Below are 24,302 nucleotides of genomic sequence, written 5' to 3' on the forward strand. Positions count from 1 at the left end.
GCAGACTGTTAAGGAGTGGTCTTAACCTCTTTGGTTTTTCCAAAAATACTATGCTACACCGTTGATGCTGCACCGTTGCTACACCGTTGAGCTCCTGAGACCTCTCACCTATCCTCATGACCTTTATACTCAGTTACTCCGTTTTCATTTAAAAATCATATCCCGTAAAAAGAAAATCATCAACTTAGCAAACTCTCATAAGGGTGGTTCATATTCTTAGTGAATCGAAAGGTTCACATTTTGAAATTTTTCTATTCCACTTATTTGAGGAAATCATATTATGAAAGTGATAAGGAAATCATTTTCACTGTTACAGCAGCAATGTTACAAAAATATACAAAATTCTGCCTGAATTTCTCAGTGGAAAAAAAAATAAGGCTATTTCATTTGGATGTCAAGTTCTTTTTTTGCACGTGAATAGTATCTAGATACCTGGAGTAGGTAGTACCGTTGTGGTAAATTTTATAAAAAGAATGTGTTTGCTAGTTCATGAGAAGTAATCCTGGTAATGGCGTACTCAGCTGAGTCCGTTTTATGATGTAGCTTCTGACTGAACTACTTACATTTTTGTATCTTTTGACTGACAAATTCAGATTGCTTTGTTAATGCTCTCTTTCTGAAAATTAGGTGGGTGAAAAATATATCTGTAATCCGCCCCCTACAAGTTAAATTCACTTGTTAAAGTTTACGTATCTGACTACTCTCTTTAGACAGTCAGCAAGTTTTACCAAAATTGTGCCTTGGTTTGTGGTGTTGATGATAAAGCCCCAAAAGAGTAGGTGAGTTGGGGGTTTATAAAATTTATTCTCAGTTGTTTTCACTTCACCTGCTGGGAAATGTCTCTGATGTTGATCTCTATTTTGAGCACACTGTTGGCTTTTGTCTTCCCTTTTTTTTCTTCCCTTTGAGGAGTAATGTTCAAGAAAGCAGCCAACTGTGTGAACAATACTGGGTGGCCGCCCTACTGCTTCCTGGAAAAGTCAGTATAAATTAGTCCAAGATCTAATTTCTTGTTGGTTTTTGTGCTTGTAAACATTTGGAATAAAAAACTGGTACCAATTAATGCTTTGATAATGTAAATCACCTGGTTTTGTTGTTTTCCTCTTTTTCAAACTGAGATTTGAAAACCAAATCTTTTTGAAAAGTTCTAAATGCATGAATTCTCAGGCAAGAATGAGGAACTGTCTTAAAAAAAATGGGGTGGACATTTAAAAAGGAATCTTGCGGAGCGTCTTCAGCCTGTTTAGCAGCTTATTTTTGTGGTTAGTTTTTTTCTCTTCTAGTAATTTTTGGTGGGAACGTTAGTTGCTCATCTCTGATTACCTTGTTGTGATTATTTGAATAAAATTAAATTTTTCCTCAAAATAAGTGGAAAGGAAGTATGAAAACAGAAACGATCATCATTTGAGTTCTTAAAGTTATATTTCAGAGATATTTACACCATTCTAGAGAAGGAAGGTCTTGTATCATTGACGCTACTCTCAGACTTCAGAAATAGGACTTATTAAGAGAGAATGAGAGAGCAAGCATGTGTGTGCGGGCGTGCGTGCGCACACATGTATATTTTATAGAGGAGTAGTAATTGGTTTTGTAATAGTTAATCTTACTTCTTACCTCCTTCCCATCCTCTGCGGGAGATATTGGAGTTTTTCTATAATCTCATCTATAGAAAGTGTTTCTTTGTACCCTGAGAATGTTCTGAGTATTTGTTTTATCCAGATTTATGTGACCTGACCTATTACTTTGTTCGTAAGATAGAACCAATCTTAAGTGTTCAAACTGTGAGGAACAAAATATACCCATCTTTTGTTGCTTCCAAATTCTTCACAAGAGAGAGGTATGGCTCGTATTCCTACACTTGCTTTCCCACCTGTTTTGGGTGCTGCTGACTAGAGATTGTCACCTTCCTAAATTAAGGATTCCTAGAAGCTGAGGGTCACTGTGAGTCAGAATCGACTCGACGGCCCACAACAACAACAGAAACTGAACTTCTTACGCAGCACTTACCGAGGCCCCTCTGTGAGTGTAGGCTACACTGACAAAAACTGCATGGTTCCGTGGGTGAAGGAATGTACTAGCAAGAAGTTTGCACTGGATGTTTTGTCAGGAAGTCACTTATGTGGAAAAGGGAAATAATACTTCCTTTCTGTTTACCATATTGTGATGATGTGAGGATAAATGAATGTCTACAGAACTTTGGACAACTTAGAAAATGGTTTCTATCAGGGGTCAGCAACTAGAGCTCTCAGGCCCTATCCAGTTAGCTGCTTGTTTATGTAAATAAAGTGTCACTGGAAGACCACCATACCCTTTGTTCACTTCTTGTCTGTGGCTGCCTTCCCACTGTAACAGAGTTGAGTACTTGTGTATGGCCTGCAAGGGCTGACCTATTGCTATCAGAATTACCTGGAGAGCTTGTTAACCTCCAGCTTCTGATTCAGTAGGTCTTGGGGTTGGGCCTGATAATCTGCATGTCTAACATGCTCCCAGGCAATGCCGACGCTCCTGGTACCATCCTTGGATAACCACTGCTTTATAGGAGGAGCCCTGGTGGTGCAGTGGTTAAGGGTTCTCCTGCCAACCAAAAGGCTATCAGTTCAAATTCACCAGCCACTCCTTGGAAACCCTATGTGGCAGTTCTACTCTGTCCCATAGGGTGGCTATGAGTTGGAATCGGCTTGATGGCAGTGGGTTTTTTGTGTGTGTGTGTGTGGCTTTACAGGATTCTTAACTTTACACAAGTAGTTACTGTGATTCACTTAAATGGCAACCTTACATGATACTTTTAAAATAATATGATTTATAAGAAGCTTATTTATAAATGTATTATACAAAATCATTTTTTCCAGTAAATACAGATTAGGAACATAGAATTCATAATCTTTCAGTATAAATGCAGTCATAGGACTGTCTAGGGTTAGAAGTGTCTAGAGATCATCTCATTCCACCCTGTCATTTGACAGATGAGAACCCTTGGCCAGAGTCACAGCACTAATTAGTGACAGAGCTGGGACCAGAAAATCAGATCTTTTAATTTTCAGACCACAAGGTTTTCTGCTGAACACATTACCTCTTGCTAGGACACAGCATAATGGGAATCTTGCTCCCCTTGTCAGCCTTTGGTTGAGGCTTAAGCACAGTATACATGTTCGCCTTCAGGGCCAGCATGTTCCCATTAATTCTCGTCCTTGTTCTTGCCTTGGATCTGGCCGTAAGATGCCTCATGAAGACCCTCCCCACTTTTATCTTTTGGGATCTTCCGCTCACTGTCCTTCCTGTTCCTCATGTCCCTAGGCTAGTGTGCTTGTTTCACTTTTTTTTCCCCAGTAATTTCTGGTATGGTTGTATAGTTATCTAAACAGGATAACTTTGTTTTAATGCCGAGTTAGGAATGCTGTAAAATTTCTTGGATAAATTTAGAAATCTGCCAACTTGGGAAATAATTGATTTAAAAAAATAGGAGGAAATATATATAAGTAAAAGGCTCCAGATAATCAGGGGTAATAACGAGAGCAGTACCTGTCTGAAGGCTCCGTGTTTATAGTGATCCTAGTGAGAGCAGAGCCTGTCTGAGGCTCCGTGTTTGTACTGATCCTGGTGAGAGCAGCGCCTGTCTGAAGGCTCCGTGTTTACACTGATCCTGGTGAGAGCAGCACCTGTCTGAAGGCTCCGTGTTTACACTGATCCTGGCGAGAGCAACGCCTGTCTGAAAGCTCCGTGTTTACACTGATCCTGGTGAGAGCGGCGCCTGTCTGAAGGCTCCGTGTTTACACTGATCCTGGTGAGAGCAGCACCTGTCTGAAGGCTCCATGTTTACACTGATCCTGGTGAGAGCAGTGCCTGTCTGAGACTCTGTATTTACACTGATCCTGGCGAGAGCAGCACCTGTCTGAAGGCTCCATGTTTATACTGATCCTGGTGAGAGCAGCGCCTGTCTGAGACTCCGTGTTTACACTGATCCTGGTGAGAGCAGCGCCTGTCTGAGGCTCCGTGTTTACACTGATCCTGGCGAGAGCAACGCCTGTCTGAAAGCTCCGTGTTTACACTGATCCTGGCGAGAGCAGCGCCTGTCTGAAGGCTCCGTGTTTATACTGATCCTGGTGAGAGCAGCGCCTGTCTGAAGGCTCTGTGTTTACACTGATCCTGGTGAGAGCAGTGCCTGTCTGAGACTCCGTGTTTACACTGATCCTGGCGAGAGCAGCGCCTGTCTGAAGGCTCCGTGTTTATACCAGTCCTGGGATTTGGCTCCTGCTTGTGTCGACTTCAAATAGAAACTTGAAACTGGGAAGCAAGAGCATAGGTTTTAGGTTGGAATACCATGAAACCCTCTTGTAAAGGAATATATTAACTTTGGGTCAGAGACTTACTGGAACTATTGAGGGTAAAGCCTGACTTTCCCAGGCAGCTGTTTTTGGGTTAGGAATTGAGCCCCATTGCCTAGAATGAAATTTAGAATTCCATTTGGCTGTAAAGAAATGGAAAATGTGGTGGTTGGTTACCTTATGTCCTAAGTCGTTTGCATGGGCTACCTTTCTTTTTAACCTGAGTGTGTTCCATAACCTCTCTCCTTCCCTTTTAGCTGTGGATTTATGGATTATATATGAAGCACTTAAAAACACGTATATAGGGAAAAGCATGAAGGCAAAGCACACCGTGTCTGTAATGGATCTGAAATTCATATGTGCTACTTTTTGCCTATTCATCTAGATCTCCATATTTAAAAAATTAAAGTGATTTGCTTATTTACTGGGAATAAATAAGTTAAATGGAAAGGAAAATCATGGCAGGCAAGATAAGGCAATCGTAGATAGGCACCGTGCTAGCACTGAGGAGGCTGCAATGTGGAGAATAGGGACCTGGTCTACTAAGTATATGTCGTCTGGCTAGAGAAGTGGAACATACACGTATAAAAATCACAGACCATCCCAGGTAGTAAATCAAAGCCAGGTGATTAGTATAGGGAAAAAAGTTAATTCGGAATAGAGAGGTAGCAGTGTGTCAAGGAAAGAAAAGTCCTAGATATGAATCCCGGTTCCTTTGCTTTCCACCTTGGAAACAATTTTAAAAATCTTTCTGGGCTTCATCTGTAAAAGAGGGGTAATTCTGTCTGTCAAGATTATAGTGATAATGTATATGATATATATGAAGTGCCTAGCCCAGGCTCTGAAACCTATTAGCTAAAACCAAACCCATTGCCATTCATTGAGTCTATTTCAGCTCATAGTGGCCCTATAGGACAGAGTCTAGTTGCCCCGTAGGATTTCTAAGGCTGTAGTCTTTTTGGAGAAGGCCTGGTGGCACACTGGTTGAGAGCTCGGCTACAATCCAAAAGGTTGGCAGTTGGAATCCACAAGCCGCTCCTTGGAAACCTTATGGGGCAGTTCTACTCTGTCCTATAGGGTCACTATGAGTCAGAGTCGACTCAGCAGCAGCTGGAATCTTTCAGAAGCAGACTGCCACGTCTTTCTCCTGCACAGTGATTGGTGCGTTCAAACCACAGACCTTCTAGTTAGTAGCCAAGTGCTTAACCGCTACACTACCAGGGCTCATTCTGAAACATATTAGGTGCCCAGGAAATATTACTGTTGTCATTGGCTCTGTTACAGGTCTGGGATGGTGGGAACATTCTGTGGAGATGTGACTTGAGGTGGCCCTTTAAAGATTTAGCTAGTCAGAGAGGAACCGTGGGGGGACCCTGACTCCAAGGACGTGTAGGGAGAATAGGAGGAGGAAGGACAAGGCTAGAGAGGTGAGGCAGCAGTGAACAAAGTGTGCTCTTGGGACAGTGAGGTGACTAGTCGGAGTGGAGGGTTTGTGAAGGGACAAGATGATAAAGGACTTTCAAATCTGCTAATTTGGACAAATGTCGCATCTTTTCAGGATTTTTTTTTTTTTTTTGTCTTTTCCTTCTTAGAAACAGCATATAGACTAGAGCAAGCGTATAAAATTTCTGTCAACATTTTGCATAATTCTTAGAGGGAGTTCTTTGTCATCTCAGTTTTAATTTTCTTCTTAACCTTTCTCACGTTTCCTTTTTCATCTTACATTCTTACAGTTTTTTTTTTTTTCTTTTTTCTAACTTATACCTAGGCCTTAGTTCAGCCAGTGGCACCAATACTACTTCTGGTAGACCTATTCTTGGTTGTTAAGGCTGAAGGAGTTGCTGACCCATGGACTAGAAGGAACCTGTCTAGCTTAATTAGTTTTGGGTCTTTGAAATCTGCCAACCTGTTTTAAAAACTGTAGTTCCAGTAATATCCACTATATGGTGCTCACTCACCAGAAGTGAATTCTAAAACTAACTAGAGGTCAAAAACATTGAGACCATGGTGGGTGAAGAGGTTAAAATCTGGAATCACAAAAAGGTCGGGGTGGGGGTGGGAACGGGGAGGAGGAACAGAACATATTCGTTTGCTGTACAGAGATTCACCCGGGTTTCTCCAAGTTCTAACCTCTAAACCAAACCCAACCCACGGCTGTTGAGTCGATTCCGACTCATAGCGACCCTATAGGACAGAGTAGAACTGCCCCAAAGAGTTTCCAAGGAGTGCCTGGCGGATTCCAACTGCCGACCTCTTGGTTAGCAGCTATAGTACTTATTTTTAACCTCTAGTACCGCATTAGTAATGGGACTAAATTCATTTTAGTTTTTAATAAAATTTCCTGAAAGATAAACATAGATACACACTTCTTAACTGTTCTGGAGCATAGGATAGGGAGATGAGAAAAAGGTATGGCATCCTTTGTTTTTCTTTTTGAAAGAGAAGAATCCAGCTGCTACTTAGATTTTCACATACCTAAGGTATATGTCAACTGCTGAAATTAGTTAGTGCAAAACCTATTGTAGTTGGAAATGCATTCTTAAAAAAATGGTGTGGGTGGGTGGTAGCTTGGGTGCTAATGAAAGAAAGCAGACTTTGAAGCTGTGGGTTGACAAACTCAAAAGTCTGGTTTAGTTTTCTCCAAAGTAGTTTTGGGATTGAATAATGCAACCCGTATCACTTGCTTAAAGAATTGGATTTTTCTTTTCTCTCATGGCAATGGACCCACCAGCATAATGTCTTCCTGGGTTATTCTCCTAGGAAGTTTCTACAACATCTTTGTGGCACTGTCTTAAGTGGGGAATGCATTATTTAGCGTTTTTGTGATCATTAAGTTGTCAGTCTGTTAGCAAACCTTACCACTTTAATGTCTTAGTTTTAACCTGGCCATGTAAATTTAAGAATTCAAGTTATGTTATGTTTAAACAGTGAAAGACTCTTAAAAGGAGATACGAAAATTATTGTAATTTAATCCTGGAGGGCTTGGCCCAATGTAATTCTATAACCAAAAGACCAATAAGAACAAATTGGGGGAAAAAATAAGGTTTTTTTAATTGGGAGGGATTGAGAGAGAACTTCATTGGACTATTATACTGTGTTTTTATGCAAATAAAGCACCAATTATACATCTTTTTACCAACTGATCAACCCCCTCACGCATTATTTTCCTAGGTGCACTGTGCACATAATGTGTGTGCGTGTTATTTACATGAGCATGTTATTTGTGAAAATACGGTAATCATGAGTATTATGGATTAGAGGTATGTTGATTTCATAAATTCTGAAGTATTAGAATATGGGGTCCTGTGAGATGGTACAGACATAAATACAGATGGATACCCAAAGAGTTTGTGCTAAGCTTATAAAACAGCTGCAGGGAGAACCGTATTATTGGTGACATTTAAAAATGACATCAAGGCAGACAACTAGACTCTTCCAGTTGTCCTAGCTGAGATTAAATAAGTACTCTGAGATGGGAAATTAACAGGGATTCAAAGCTGCTGTGAAGTTTTTCCTTTTGAAGTCTGCCATTCCTGTGATCAAGGGTGGTTTTTTTTTCTTCTTAACCTTTTTTTTTTTTATTGTTGTAAAAATATACATAAGACAAGCCTGTTGCCATCAAGTTGAATCCAGCTCATGGCAGCTATAGAGTAGAACTGAGCTCTGTAGGGTTTTCTTGGCTGTAGTCTTTGTGGAAGATTGCCAGGCTTTTCTTCTGCGGTGCCACTGGGTGGGTTTGAACAGCCAAGCTTCTGGTTAGCAGGTGAGTGGAAACCGCATGGGCCACCCAGGGACCTTGTATGTGACACAACATTTGCCATTTCACCTTCTTTCACGTGTGCAGGTCAGTCACATCAGTTACGTTAATCACGTGGTGCAACCCTCACCAATAATTGATGCCAAATTTTCTCTTACCATAAATAGTAGCTCCCTGCTTCCTAATCAGTGACTTCCCTTTGCTCCTCTCCCAAAGGTAGTTTTAAAGTAAAACCTTTATTTTGTAAAAAGAGTTTCTTCTAAATGAGAAGCTAAACTCTCATTTAAAATATATGTGAGTAATTTCAGTGATACTAGTATTTTTCCCAGCTATGCTAAGGTTGACTGTTGGTGCCTGTTGCTTATGGAGCCTTTTCTTCCCTTTGCAGGTTTTCATCTCTGTGAACTGCTTAAGCACAGATTTCTCTTCTCAGAAGGGTGTGAAGGGTTTGCCTCTTAACATTCAAATCGACACCTATAGTTACAACAACCGGAGCAATAAGCCTGTGCATCGGGCATACTGCCAGATAAAAGTCTTCTGTGACAAGGTAACATTGGGTTGGGATGCTTAGAATAAAGAGTTCGAGGTACACTCTTCCTCACAGAAAAAAAACCAGGGTCTGTTTAATATAAAGTTCCATATGAATGCGTTGCTGCTACCAAAAGATAGCATATTTTAAATTAGCGTGTATTATTTTTATAGCCTTGCAGCGACATGTTATAGTTAAAAAAAAAAAAAACCCAAACCCGTTGCTGTTGAGTTGATTCCGACTCAGAGCGACCCTATAGGGCACAGTAGAACTGCCCCATAGGGTTTCCAAGGAGCGGCCAGTGGATTCAAACTGCTGGCCTTTTGGTTAGCAGCCAAGCTCTTAGCTACTGTGCCACCGGGGCTCCAACACATTATATAAAGAAGAAAAAACATTTCATTTTAACTAAAGAAATTAGAAGGCTTGGTAAATACATTGTGTTGGGAATGTCTGATAAAGTGAAGGTAGTATATATGAGATGCATGTTGAGTTGTGCTCCGTATCTTAATGGCACCTTAGCTTACTTCGGTCTGTAACCAGTAACCATTGTATTGAAGCTCTGCTTTAGCTTCGTGTATCACTTTTGCCACATGCAAATCCAGAGGGAAGGTTGCAGGTCCACTGTGTCATGAGGAGAGGAGCTCGTGTATCCTTGAGAATTGGGAAGCAACCATAGATGAATGAGTGGTCCATTGAGCCAAGGTTGAAGTAGGCTTTGATTTTCCCACTCAGAAATATTGGACTATTTTTTGCCACTTCACCTTTTTTCATCCTGTGGAATAAAACCTGTTTTATTAAGATTTTGAGAAGGTACTACATAACTAGAAAGGAGTCCTGGTGACACAATGGTTAAAGCACTCGGCTGCCAACCAGAGCGTTAGAGTTTGAACCCACCAGACATGATGATCTTCATCTGTGAAGATTTCAGCCTAGGAAACCCTATGAGATAGTTCTACTCTGTCATATGGGGTCACTATGAGTCAGAATCAGCTCAATGGCACACAAGAACAACGACAGGTAACTAAAAGTATATTTTCTAGTGTATTTGATAGGCCCGGTCTGCCCAGAGTCCTGACTTTTATACTAGGTACATGAAGCACGGTATCTGACCACAGTGAATGAACTGAAGGTCTTCCTAGTTCAGAGAGCTTTCTTAAGCACCCAAACTCAGTTAACATTTATTGTGTACCTACCTGCTATTGTGCCAGGCTGTATTAATTTTCTATTGCTACACAAATTTAGCAGCTTAATACAACACAAATTTACCATTTTATTAAATCTGTAGGTCAGAAGCCTAATGTGGGTCTCAGTGGGCTAAAATCAGGGTGTCAGCAGGGTTGCATTCCTTTCTAGAGGCTCTAGGGGACAGTCTCTTTCCTTGCCTTTTCCAGCTTCTAAAGGCTGCCTTCATGCCTTGGGTGGAAGCTCCCTTCCTTCTTCAAAGCCAGCAATGGCTGGTGTTCACATTGCATCGCTCGTGACACTGCTTCCATCCTTACCTCTACTTCTCTTAGTCTTCTGCTTCCCTCTTCCACTTGGAAGGATCCTTGGGATTCTATTGGGCCCACATGGATAATCCAAGATAATCTCCTTATTTTAAAGTCAGGCAGTTAGCAACCTTAATTGTATTTGCAACTTTAATTCCCTTTTGCTATGTAGCCTAGCATATTCACAGGTTCCAGGGATTAGGATGTGGACATGTTTGGGGAGGTGCTTTCTCAAACACCGCATTTCCTAAGTCAGTCACCTCCAGCACAGAACAGGGGCTGCTGACGGTGGGGCAGAGCGCTTCCCTTTACACTACAGTCCTCTTTTCAGCCAAAGAAAACCTGGAGAAAAACTATTGGGATATCCATGTTTTTTGTTCTTTTGTTTCTTTCCTTGAAAAAAAACTAGGGAGAACTTAGTTTTATCAGTTCAATTAAAAAAAAAAATTCGTATCTGCTGTTTCTAAAAATATTCCATGTCTATCTAGGGAGTAGTTTTCCTTGATAGTATTTAGAACTCATAAATTCATCTTTTGACCGCTATAAAGGTTTTTATTTTTCAAGACCTTTGCTAACATTGAGTAGTAAATACAATAGGGGCTTGCTGTAATGCCAGGATCCCAGCTGTGAGACCCTTTATCTAGAATAGCTCTAGTAGGTGGGGATGGAAGAACACTAAGCAGACAATAGATAAGTGGTAACTTTGGTGAAGGTAAGACAGTACACAATCCTGGGGAAGCCAGAATAAAATAAAATAGCACTATCGTAAGGCTCTCACAAAAGGTCAATTTCTGAATCAAGGCCTTTCCTCAGTGTATGCTACCATTATCTATCAGCAGCGTCTCCAACATGATAAAGGACTATTTTTTTTTACTTCTAATCTGTCATGAATTTCTACTTCTGTAAAATACAATAAAAACTCAAATGACTTGCAAGAAAAAGGATAGCTAGCTGATTTAGAAAATGAAACAGAAAAGGTTTCGTGAACTGTCCACAATTAGTTTACTAATCAGTGGTGGTACATAGTTCAGAAACCAGCTCTCTCTGCTGCGTGTGTGCTTAAAAACCGCAGTGCTATTGTATTCTGGGAAGCAAAATGCCTTTTCTTCAAAGTTGCCAAAGAGAATGTGATTGGGACAACACATGATTTCATCTCCTGATGTGACTGCCTGCCTGCTCATCTGTTTGTTTAGATCACATGCAGTGGGGACATATTATCCAAGGTCTTGGATATCATGCCAAGTGTACAGGCCAGAGTCATTCATGGTTTTTTCATCTCTTGTGTATGAGTAGTATAAGGTAGTAAAAGAAAAGTGCACAAAGCCATGGTTAGAAAAACTGGAGTCTACTTCTAGTGGTGTTTTGTGTCATCTAAGTCAATAGACACTCACATATCCTCAGCCATCGTGGGTTGTGGCTTTCTTTGTAAGGCACCTAAAAATATTCATTACCTATTTTTCTCTTCCCTGCGGGGGTATGTGGTCCTAGAGATGTATATGGGGGCGAAAGCTCTTCATCTATTCTCCCATTTTCCTGCCCTTTTGGCATGTAGAGTGGTAATGGTGTCATATAATAACAGGGTACTTAAGGGACATTAAAAAAAAAAACCAAGCCCGTTGCCATGGAGCCAATTCCGACTCAAAGTGACCCTGTGAGACAGAGTAGAACTGCCCCATAGAGTTTCCAAGAAGCGTCTGGTGGAGTTGAACTGCTAACCCTTTGGTTAGCAGCTGTAGCACTTAACCACTATGCCAGCCACCAGGGTTTCCTCAGGGACATAGGAGGTAGAATTACACACTGTTTTCATCCCCAGTTTTTAATCTCAGAGTTATTAGGGGTTGATGTAAAATCTTGTATAAGAAAAGAAATCTCTGCCATCCAGAAATAAATGCCAGTATATCAAACAAAATGATTAATTAATAGTTCTGTTTTTATTACGCTTATTTGCTGAATTTCAGACCATGGTTATTACTAATCGAGTTCTTTTTTTAGAAATTTTGTGGGCTCAATTGCGTTACATTGTCACTCTTTGTATAGTTGGTATACATAGTACGTGTATGTCCTCCTTATAGGACTGCGGGTACGTTTTTCTCTCTTTTAAATTAATATGCAGATTTATAGTTGTGTCTTTGCTTTTGTGAATTATAGTTGGTTGTATCTCTCACTTGGTTGATGCCAAGTACTTGGACAGAATTACAACTTTGCGTTTACAACATTGCCCATATAGGAAAGTATACTCAAAAGTTGGGTCAACTTGTATTTTTTTTTTTCATTTTCTTATGGGGTGCTACTAGACAAAGGGAAAAGGTGCTCATTTCTTTGAAGGCAGTGTTACATTATCACATTTTCTCAGCTTTCGATATGATATGGCCACATCTGTGATTGAGAGGAATTTTGCTTTATTTGCTAAAATAAATCTTTCTCTGTAATTTGTTATAGTCGAAAATAATTTTAAGAGTAGACTTTTTAGAGGAGACTACTATTACAGGCTTCGTGAATCTAGTAAGTAATGAACTTCATCTTCAGAGAGGAGAGACCACCCCACACCATTGGTCAGGGTAAGAGCTAGGTATCTTAAAGGGATCAGGTCAACAGCATCCTGTCTTCTCTCGGCGTACAGGGAGCCGAACGGAAAATCAGGGATGAAGAACGAAAACAAAGCAAAAGAAAAGGCAAGTGTACTGACCCCAGCTCCCAGTTGAATGCCTGTAAGTAGAAATGTTTCCACCAAGCATTTCAGACCTTTTCCCTTCAGAATGGTGTCCTGGGTGTTTTTTACTGCTCCAAATGCAAATGTCAAGTAGTGTAAAGCAGATGAATGCTAAACTAGGGAGTTTTCCTGGGGACAGGAGGAAGGGTTCTTGAGTTTTTTTCAGGACTCAGGTTTTTTGGGGCATCATTTCTAGCTCAGGTTGCTGGTTCCAGTTCTGGAAGATAACACATTGTACCTGAATAGCTGCTTGTTTCGATTTAAAAAAAATAAGAATTGAGAATTCAGGAAGCCTTAATTCCAAAGGAGTATAGTTTTCTAACATGAATCTGTGGGGCTTGTGCACTTGGACATTTCACTAGAAAAGCTGCTGCTTTTTTTTTTTTTTTTAATATAACCAATATTCATATTCACAAACCTCTGTATCTCTCAACCAAAAAAAAAAAAAAAATGCTACTGTCTGCTTGTAGCATCTTATCTGCTGTACATGGGCTTCCAGCGTGTCTTCTTTGAGCTGTCTGGCTCAGCAGACATTTGCCCTGCAGCACATTAGTCAGGACACTTCTGGTGGCGTCAAAGCGCAAACTCCCGAAGTCACTTCAGAGAATAGCTAACTAACTAGAAAACCTCATCAGTTAAGTATTCAAGGCCAGATTATAGGAGGAAGATGGAGTCTATAATTTAATAAATTAAAAATTAGACAGTCACGCTAACTCTTAATCTCAGTGTTGAGCTCTCGGGGTGTTCTGAAGTTGAAGGGTACATTGCTGTTAGAATGTAAATGATTCAATGAAGACAGCTAAGGTGAAATTGGTCCCAAATTATGTTCATACAATTATAACTTTCAGCTTTCCAGACAAAAAGTAAATATGCTTTGCCTTGTTTCAGATCCTCTGAGTTTAAGTGTCTGTGTATGTTTAAAGACACACTTGTCTTTTTTGGTTTTGAAAAGATGCTCAATTGATTTGAGTGTAAATGCACACACAACATATTTCTTCACACGTATAGATTTTTGTCTTAGCTCAGGAAGCATAACCTGTATCTTATGTAGGGCTACGGTGTGTGCCTTAATTTTCTTAGAGATTGAGGAAAATGTCTGTTGCTTGTATCTGGCCTGTATATATATATATATAATCTGTTGACTCTGTTGTCCTCATTGTTTCTTTTTTTTTTTTTCCAGTTTCTGATGTTAAAGTGCCATTGCTGCCCTCTCACAAACGAATGGATATCACAGTTTTCAAACCCTTTATTGACCTTGACACTCAGCCTGTCCTTTTTATTCCTGATGTGCACTTTGCCAACCTTCAGCGGGGCACTCATGTAGGTATCCAGCATCCCAGGCAGCACTGTAAAGTAAGACATGACAAAAAGCAATTCTTTGGCATTATTCATGGTAAATAGAAGACAAATTTTAGTGAAGTTTTGATCAGTATTAAGGCTGAGCTGACAGTGTTTAGGCATTGCTGATTTGAAAACGTAGTACCAGGTCTGTCAACTTAATTCTGTTTCTTAGCTCTTTTAAAAGATTCTAGACTAGTAATATAATATGAGGTTTGAATCTATGATCTTGTGGATATCATTTATATGAGAGTACGGGTATTCCTAGACAACTCAAAATAGAGTTTGGATAGAAAGGAAGAGTCAGGGGAATAACTAGGGTTGCCGGCCTTAATAGCACCTGAACGCTCTTCATGGTTTCAGTTACTGAATCGTCATTGGCACATGTCTTGGCAAATCATGCTAAGTTTAAAAGATAGTCACACCCTGTTTTGCAGCAAAAACTTACTAGAGATAGGAACTTGAAGAGAGTGAAGCATGCTTTTATGCTGAGATCAAATAAATATAAAAAAATGGTATATCATGTATTTTTAAGATAGATTTGTAAGGACTGATGATTTTTCAGAGTTCTTCGGAAGCCATTAACAGTATTTTCAATTTCTAATAAGAAGTTTGGTGGAAAGGGGCAGGGGTCAGCAAACTTTGTTTATGAAAGGACCACTTAGTAAATATTTTAGGATTTGGGGGTCATACAGTCTCTGTCATGACTCTTCAACTCTGTATTCTAGTGCGAAAACAGCTGTAAACAGAATGTAAATAAACGAACATGGCAATGTACCAATAAAACATTATTTCTGTGAACAGACAGGTTTGCCTATCTGTTCACAGAAATAATGTTTTATGTTTTATTGTGTTAGAGTAGTTCAAGATATCCATAAAACCTGGTTACTGAGAAATAAGGCTAAAAGATTTTGTATTAGATTGGTCAAATTCAAAATTGTTCCTACTTTAGGGATTATTTATGGTCTGAAACATTTTCAGCATGTTTTTGAAAAGCTGTCTATTTTTTGGTCTTAGGTTCTTCCCCTTGCCTCAGAAGAACTGGAGGGTGAAGGGTAAGATTTATGTTTTATTTTAATAAACTATCTTTGTTCTAAAGCAATCTCAAACTTGTAGAAAAATTACAGGTATGGTACAAAGAACCATTTTTTCCTGTGCCAATTGAGAGTAAATTGCCGACTGATGCCCCATTACTCCCAGATACTTCGATATTCCACAGACAAGGGCATTCTCTTGTATAATTGTCAAAATTAGGATATTCACATTGATATGCTAGTACCATATAATCCTCAGGCCAGTTGTTCCAATAATGTCCTTAGCAAAAAAGGATCCACTTCAGAAAAACATATTTCATTGTCATGTCCCTTTAATCTCCTTTCAGTCTGGAACAGCCTTTCTTTGACTTTTCTGACTGAACACTTGAAAATTACAAGTCAGTTATTTTGTAGACTGTCTCTTGGTTTGGGTCTGTTGTTTTCTCGTGATTAGATGCAGATTAGACAGCTTGGCCGGGAATATCATAAGAGTACCATGCTGTGATGTTCTCAGTGCATCCTGGCAGTGGCACACCATCTCAGTTTGTCCTGTTACTGACGATGTTCATTTTGATCGTTTGATTCAGGTGTCTGGTGTCTGCCAGGTTTCCCCTCTGTGAAGTTACTCTTTCCTTTTATAATATGTGTTTCCTGGAGAGGTACTAGAAACCCTGGTGGTGTAGTGGTTAAGAGTTCGGCAGCTAACCAAAAGGCCGGCGGTTTGAATCCACTAGGTGCTCCTTGGAAACTCTATGGGGCAGTTCTTCTCTGCCCCGTGGGGTCGCTATGAGTCGGAATCGACTCTACGGCAACAGGGTTTTTGGGGAGGTACTTTGAAATTTTGTAAATCTCTTTCCTCATCACACTTTCAATTTATTCATTTATTTACATCAATAAGAACCCACAGTTTCCTGTTTAATGCTCAAATTGTCCCAGAATTGGTCAGTAGGAGAAGCCCTACAAGCTGGCTCCTGGTTCCTTTGAACTTGCCCTCCTCCTTCTTTGAGCACTTCCTTGTTTTCAGGCACAAGATGTTCCAGGTTCTCATACTTGCCCTTCTCCAGCCCCAGAATCAGCCTGTACTACAAGGAACTCTGGTTCCTTTCCGTGGAGAATGGTATTTAGAATCCAGGTTATTCTCCTTTTAAGTCCTGGAGTCCCCTCCAGTCTTCACCATTTTGTAATTACAGAATTCTCTTCTCACAAAACTTTTAGAGTCCCTGTTACCTGCACCATAAAATCTATAATTTCTTAGAGCCTAACAATCAAGATATTCCACAATAGAATCCAACCTGACTTTCTAGAATTGTCTTCCTATGGAACATTCTGCTTCAGCTACCCTGGCCTTGTATTTCCTGCTTCCACTTTGTCCTGTTTTTCAAATGCTCTCTTTTTTGTCACTACCTGTGCAAGGCTATCTCAGACACTGCCTACCTACTCTATACAATTTTCATGAAAAGAAACTCTCCCTCCTTGAGAAGGCAGCTTGACCTAGCATAAGAGCAATGGAGGATGTCTGGCGGGTAGCCTGAGGTAGACCATGAGCCCCTACTTAACTCAGTAGGTATATTTCTCTGGACCTCAGATTTTTTATCCGTGAAACAAGGAAGCTGGGCCAGATAGAGAATGAAGGCTGCTTTAAATCTGAAAGACAGTAGTATAGCCTAGGGCCCTTCTTGTTTATGCAGTTGACTTGGTACTTGGCATTTAAGTTGAAGTCACCAATTACATATTCTGGATCCATTGCAGATCCAACATGAAAAGGGGGCCGTATGGAACGGAAGATGACTTTGCTGCTCCACCTCCTGCTAAACTGACGCGGATAGAAGAACCAAAGAGAGGTGTGTTGTTTCAGATTTCTCGGTGGGAGTGTTACATGAGAAGTGAGTTTTGAATCTGGCAGAGCATGAAGTGCTCAAACCAATCTTGCCCAGTTTCACTTCCTGGAGGGTTCTTCCACCAGGCCAACATCTAGCTTGAGCTTGGACTATAGCAGAGTTAAAGAGAGTTTGAAAGCTGTGTTCCTTAAGACAAATTGTGTATTGGTTCATGTTTGTTGTCCTTGATGTGAATGTGTATTTTTATTTTAACCAATATTTATTATCTGCTTTTTTATTTTCTCATATGAATTAACTGTATCCCCCACCCCCCTTTCCTTTTTACTTCCTTATCTTTGATTGGGGATTAGTGCTGCTCTATGTTCGAAAGGAGTCAGAAGAAGTCTTTGATGCCCTGATGCTCAAGACTCCGTCTTTGAAAGGCCTAATGGAGGCTGTAAGTAATAAAACTTTGTAATGGCCTTTAGAAAATGAAACTAAGATGAAATTCCACTGAACAAATTTTATCAGATGACCCAGATTTCTTTGTTGTGCTGAAATCTTTGAAGCCTTTCCCGAGTACCAGGTCATGCCTGTACTGCGTCACACACTTCAGCTTGCCTTGTGTTGTAGGCATTTGCTTGCGTGTCTGTCTTCTGCTCAGTCTTAAACTACAGGGCCTAGCACGCTGGTTGGTAGATAATAATCACTCGGTAATATTTATTTCACTGAATTGAATGAATTTGTGATGGCCTATGAAATAGTTTAAATTAGAGTGAGATTGCCACTTAGCAAGCCATATAGAACTAACAAAAATTATTTTGCATCAAGTAAAATCTTAAGAAGTCATATGGTTTAGTGGCTCTTGGGTCTGTCCTTGAAACGTCCAATCCTAGGAAATTATTGGACTTGTGTCAAGACCTTACCCAAAGCATATTTGAAAAAATTTAGAGGTGTGACCAATGATGGCCATAAGTCATTCCTACAGAACTTCAGCAAAGAGCGGAAGAGTCAGCTGATGCCACTGTCCCCCTTGGGGACGTCAGTAAAAGTGATAACACGAGAATAATATTGTGCTGATTTCCCATTTCGGCCTTTCCCCTGGGTAAAATTCAGGTGATCGGCAGTGTATCTAGGTGTTTATCAACCTTAGCACCTGTGTTGTTGTTGTGTGCTGTCAAGTCAGTTCTGACTCATAGCAACCATTTATGACAGTAGAACTGTCCCATAAGGTTTCGCAGGCTGTAATCTTTATGGGAGCAGATCGCCAGGTCTTTTCTCTCGTGGAGACGCTGGTGGATTCAAACCACTGACCTTTGGGTTAGCAGCTGAATGCTTAACCATTGCTCCACCAAGGCTCTTTTCAGTTCCTGTTCAAGCTCAACGCATGTGCATAATTGGGCTGAAAACCTGGTTCCTGTGGCTCCCCCTGACGACCACAGTGTGTAGAATTCATTTAACAAATATTTGTTAAGGGCCTGCTTTGTGCCTGGTACTGAGGTAGGCACTCTTGTAACTTCTAGCTAGAAGAGTTTACATTCTAGTTAGGAAGATAGGGACAATAAAATAAGTAAACAAATTAATATGTAATTGATAAGTGCAATGAAGTAAAACAAAATGGGCTGAAAGGACAGTGGGCTGTGGGGGAACTATTGTTTAATCTCTCAAGGAAAGTTCCCAGAGTTCACAGATACGTCGTTAAGTGTGTTCCCTTCTCACCTTTACCACAACCAACAAGCGCCATTGTACTCTGCTCTCCAACTGTCGTTTTCTGTCCCCTTTGATTGCTTTCTAAGTTTCTCTTTCTTACCTTGTTTTTTGATGACTCTTCATCATTTCTTAAGAATCATGCAAACTCTCGATTATGGGGAAAGAGTGTGGAAAACATTGAGACCTTCCTTCACCAGATAGCTACCACTCGTCTGTCAGTTTGATGGACTGTGGTGACCCGTGTGTTGCTGTGGTGCTGGAAACTGTGCCACCAGTGTTTCAGATACCAGTAGGGTCACCAGACTAAGTTTCAGCGGTGCCTCCAGACTAAGACAGACTAGGAAGAAGGACCTGGCAGTGTACTTCCAAAAAAAATTGGCCAGTAAAAACCTTAACGAATAGCACTGGAACATTGTCTAATACTGTGCCAGAAAGTGAGCCCCCCAGGTTGGAAGGCTCTGAAACTATGACTGGGGAAGAGCTGCCTCCTCACAGTAGAGTCGACCTTATTGATGTAGATGTAGTAAAGCTTTCAGGACCTTCAACTGCTGATGTGGGACAACTCAAAATGAGAAGAAACAGCCGCAAGCATCCTAGGCTAGGTTTTTGTAAATATACAAAATATTATTATCCAGTGATAAACAGAAAAGAAATGGACTTTTATAATAGCACACTGAGTTTGGATTTAGTATGAAATTTATATTTTTGTTAGATTGAAAAAGATATAAAGTTGGTCTTCTGAGGTCCCATTTCTTAGTGCCGCCTTGTGCTTTGCTATTTTTGCTGAGGCTAGGCAGTGGTCCCAGTTTGGAAGTAGTCTGGACAACAATCCTAAACAAAGCATTTGATCTGGGACTTCATAGTAGACTGAGTTAGCTGTCTCTTCTTGGAGTAATTCATTCTTGCTCTTTAAAGATAACCTCTATGTCCTGAAAGCATAACCTCCAAAGTTTACACTGGCATCATTTCACTGCACTGTGTAGCCCTCTCCTTGATCACAAAGAAGGGGGCGTGGACTGAGCTGGAGGAGAGGCTGAGGGCCACACAGGAGGGGCTACAGCTAAGTTCAGCTGAGAGCCTTCAAGATTTTGCAGGATGCCTTAATGTTTTCTGGAAAGGCTCTATGTAGAACTGGCAAAGATGGAGTTCTTGATTTGTGGTCAGGGAAGTCTTTCATGTTTCTATTGGACTATGGGATATGAATTTTTTTTTTTCCCTTCCCATAGTTCTATATGTGAAATTACTAACTCCTGCTTTGTGCTGGACTCTCTTTAGTCTTCACAACAACCCTGTGACTTGTGCAGTGAGTCTCACTTTACCAATGAGAGGAGATGGTGGGTCAGCAAAGTCACGTCTAATTAATGGATTAACTCGGCTTAGATGTGTTGACTCCAGAAAGAGCCCTTTAGACATTTGTTCAGAATACCTATGACCATATAATACACTACCTTGTCCTCGTTATATATATCTATATTTTGTTAGTCAGTTGGCTTATTGACATCTGTGAAGTAGGGAACCTGATTCAAGCTGCCCCAAAGGTAGTAAATCCCCCACAGACATAACTGCATCTTAGATATGTCTTTGTAATGCAGTTTTGAAAACAGCAGTCGAGTTTATGTATTTATTAACCACTGTACCAACAGGGCTCCTTTATTTGAAAACAGCATTTTATAATTATTTTTCTTTTCTCCTTTAGATTTCAGACAAGTATGATGTTCCCCATGACAAGATTGGGAAAATATTCAAGAAGTGTAAAAAGGGGTGAGCACTGACTGGCCCTCTTAGTACCTCTAAAGAACGTTGTTATTCGCATGCATTTGTGCTGAGTCCAGAAACAGTTATAGAAACATTGATGCTAGAATGTGTTTTTCTCATTAAATTATCCACATAAAATTAATCAACTTTCTAAGACATCTTGTGGCTTTTTTTTCTCCCAAGTAAAATTTTATTTGCTCTTTCCACGCTTGGCGGCCATGAAGTGGCTCCAAATTCCAAAGCACATTATGAAATTTACTAAGCCACTTCAGTTACTGAACAGCTGTTATGAACCAAGCTCTGGATCAGGTACTTTACGTGTTGTTTCATTTAAGTTTCACATCACCCTCCTGAGATGGGTGTTACTGTTCATAGTTTATAGATGAGGCAGCACAGAGAGCTTAGGAGACTTGTCCGAGGTCTTGTCGCATGTTACTGGTGGAGTCATGACTTAGAATTCAGCTTTGACTAAGTAAAGCCTCTGTTCTTTCTGCTCCACCACCCTGACCTGGATCATATTTTCAAGTCATATAGCAATGTTTCTTTGTCCAGAAATTAATATTTTTAGTTCTGCTTTACTTAAGTGTCTGTGCTGTTTGGGATGGAGAAGCAGGATATAGTATAAGAATTTTTTGGCGTAATTCTAAAACAAATCCTAGTTGGAATGTTCAAGATGGCTCTAGTGGAAAGAGTGGGACTTTACAGTGGCTCAGTTAAACTTCAGAGTAACTTCCCAGAGAAGATAATTTGTCAGGACCCTGTGGCTTCAGATCAAGTAGATTTATTTTATAAATATGCTTTCTAAAGCAGAACAGTGAAGCGCTCCTTCTGTAGATTTATTTTGTTATAATAGTTACTACTTACTGAGTGATTACTACATGCTAGAAATAATAAAAATAAATAAGCTAGTATTTATTGTTTACCATATGGTCATGCACTGTTATAAATGCTTGACTCGATTCCTTCATTTAATTTTCATATCAACCTTATGAGATAAGCATTATTATTGCCCCATTTTATAGATGAGGAAATAGAGGCTTTAAAAAAATTTTTTATAATAAAAGAGAGCTTTGCCAGAACATCTGTTTATATCATGAATGCAGGCCACACCCCCAAGGAAACTCTTCTTCCAACTGATTGGCCACTGACATCAGATTACACAATGAGAGGTGATTACATAATGTCTACCAAACCACTGAGAATCATAGTCTAGCAAAGTAGACACATAACAGTACCATCACAGTCCACCCCTTGGAGGCACCTATCCACATCTCCTTAAACCATACATAATCTCTAAATAAAGATAATTGTGGAGTTGTACCTGTGCCTAACATGATACAACTAACATGCATACAACCAAAAACGCACTAGCCCCATTTACATCATATATTTTATAATGAGTAATGGGATAACGGAAGAAAGAAAACAAAGGTATTTACTATATATAAACTGCGTACACACACGTATAACAAAATAAGGACGAAATACTCATAACAACAATTAGAGTCATTTCTGCAACTGGTCACGTGGTCGTAGCTGGTATTTAGAACTGCCTTCCTCTACCACCCATTCTGTATTCCCTGTTATAAATGCTTTACTTGATTGCCTTATTTAATTTTCACAACAACCTTATAAGGTAAGCACTATTATTGCCCCATTTTATAGATGAGGATATTGAGGCTTAGGGAGGTTTAAATAATCTGTGTCCTGTGTTATAGTTAGTAAGTGGCAGAGCTAACATTAAATATTAAATGTAGGTCTGATTCCAAAGCATAGTAGGAATGAAGTGAACTTGTCTTTGTGTCTCCTTATTCAGGATACTGGTGAACATGGATGACAACATTGTGAAACATTATTCCAATGAAGATACCTTCCAGTTGCAGATTGAAGAAGCAGGGGGAGCGTACAAACTCACCCTCACTGAGATCTAAAGGCCTACCTTCCCACAACTCCCCCTGAGTTAAATGAAGGTGTTCAGTAGATCTTATTGTTTGGCAAACCACAGGCACACCAGTCCGCCACCTTCCAAGCAGGGTGGATGTCAATGGAGGGGATTCCGTTTGAGTGGAGATGGAGCAGCATTTGGCTTGGAGATAGCATTTAATATATTGCATTGGTATTTTTCAGAAGACAGAGAAATCCATATATCATTGTGTTTGAATTTTTTGATACAGATATTTAAGATTAAAAAAAAAATTTTTTTTTTAAGATTAGAAGTGAAAATTTTTTTCTAAGATTTAATAGACTCTCTGGGAGCCTTTAGGATATCTGCTACATTATTTATATAAAAAAAAAAATATATTGGGATATCTACCTTATGTCTCTTTAACATTAGTGGGCCTGCTCACTAGTGAAGCCGGGAAAAGCATTAGGCTTGGCTTTGAGGATTTCTGCTTTTGCCTGAACTCAGTAGAGCTCTGACTGCCTCAGGTTAGTGGGAGCTGGCGTCTGAAGAGTAAAGGGGTGAGCCCCTTTCTCCCCTAACCTTTCACCCTCCAATAAATGTTTACTAAAATAGGGCATATTACTGAAATCTTCCTTTGCAACAGTCTTGGACATATCAGCTGCCTTTCTTATGAAGAACTTAAATGGGTTACAGTGCGAAATCATTAAGATAAAGCTGCATTGTATATAAGTGCAATATATTTTTGAAGGTCTGTGTAAATGTGTACATACATCTTATATAAATATATAATATATAAATATGGTGTCTGTGTACATATAGTGAAGATATGCAATAAGATCTACCTTAAACACTTCCCCTAGACAAAAGGTTAAGTTATTTTTTATAACGTACACCAAGCAGATAAAATACTGTGTTTAGTGGAACCCACTAAAAAGCTCTTTCTCTTTGGTCTCCCGAACACAGGCCATCATTCCATAGCATAGCAAAACCTCAAATGACAGAGATGCTGTTTGCTATGGAGAATGTCATTATTTGGATCCCTGCACTGTTTAACATATGAAGTAAAGGAAAACTACTGCAGTTGATACCTATTGTGTATGCTAGGATCAGTCAGATGTCCCCGTATGGAGTGAGCAAACACAGTAACATATTGTAATGATCCTGTAGTACATGCTACAACTCAAAATCGGAGTTCTTCCTAATCGTCCTATTAGGAGGTTTTGATTTTACCATGTTTCAGAGCCTTCCTGCTTTGATGATCGTATACGTTAACAATTCTAGAAAGCATTTATGAATTCCTGAGAGTATCTTACTATGGCAGAGGGACATTTTGTACACATGTTTAAATATATTAAAATACTAAAAAGTGTAAGTTTATCACAGAAATAAAATCACGGGTATCTTTAGGTTCAGGGAACTAGGTCATTTGTATACGTAGGACTGATAGTTACATTCTTATATTAAAATATTCTAATGAAGTATGTGAACTAAATTGCCAGTTTTCTAATATAAGGTATCATGGGACACGGGTCATATAACAATATTTTATATTTTGTTTTATGAACTTGATTTCTTCTTGTTTATTGTTTTTAATTGTATCATTGAAGATGTATTTTAAACCAAGGGGATTAAATTTTATATGTCTATTTTGTAATATGTCTTTCTCGTTATTCGATTCGACTTTATCCTTTCATTAGTCAGTGAAGCAGAATTTGAGCTCTTGAAATATTAGAACTGAAAAGAATCTCCTTAGCACTTTGTCCTTATTTCTTAACATGTATACCTCAACCTCTTCCTTCAGGTTAGTTTTTCCTTTAAAAAAAAAAGCCAGGGAGCCCTGAATAATTTTTCAACTATTACCAAAACATAACCACTAAAGCTGAAGATAAAGCTTTGAAAACTAAAATCTTAGTGTTTTCACAAGCTTAGCAGACGAT

At 39.6% G+C, this 24,302-nt stretch overlaps 1 protein-coding gene across 4 annotated transcripts in view; it reads left to right on the forward strand.

The window, feature by feature from the left end:
- GRHL1 (grainyhead like transcription factor 1) overlaps window positions 1-24,004 on the forward strand; it is a 52,293-nt gene extending 28,289 nt beyond the window's left edge. For 2 of the 4 annotated variants that reach the window (XM_049902847.1, XM_049902849.1), the window contains exons 9-16: window positions 8,468-8,626; window positions 12,716-12,803; window positions 13,986-14,125; window positions 15,161-15,198; window positions 16,927-17,018; window positions 17,366-17,451; window positions 20,401-20,465; window positions 22,276-24,004. In XM_049902847.1, the coding sequence (XP_049758804.1) occupies window positions 8,468-8,626; window positions 12,716-12,803; window positions 13,986-14,125; window positions 15,161-15,198; window positions 16,927-17,018; window positions 17,366-17,451; window positions 20,401-20,465; window positions 22,276-22,390 (783 nt within the window). In that variant the 3' untranslated portion in view covers window positions 22,391-24,004. Of the gene's footprint in view, window positions 1-8,467; window positions 8,627-12,715; window positions 12,804-13,985; window positions 14,126-15,160; window positions 15,199-16,926; window positions 17,325-17,365; window positions 17,452-20,400; window positions 20,466-22,275 lie in introns of those variants that run through there. The other 2 variants (XM_049902848.1, XM_049902850.1) reach the window with 2 other exon arrangements.
- Window positions 24,005-24,302: the final 298 nt, after the last annotated feature.

Source organism: Elephas maximus, chromosome 12 (genome assembly GCF_024166365.1).
Source record: "Elephas maximus indicus isolate mEleMax1 chromosome 12, mEleMax1 primary haplotype, whole genome shotgun sequence".
NCBI lineage: Eukaryota > Metazoa > Chordata > Mammalia > Proboscidea > Elephantidae > Elephas > Elephas maximus.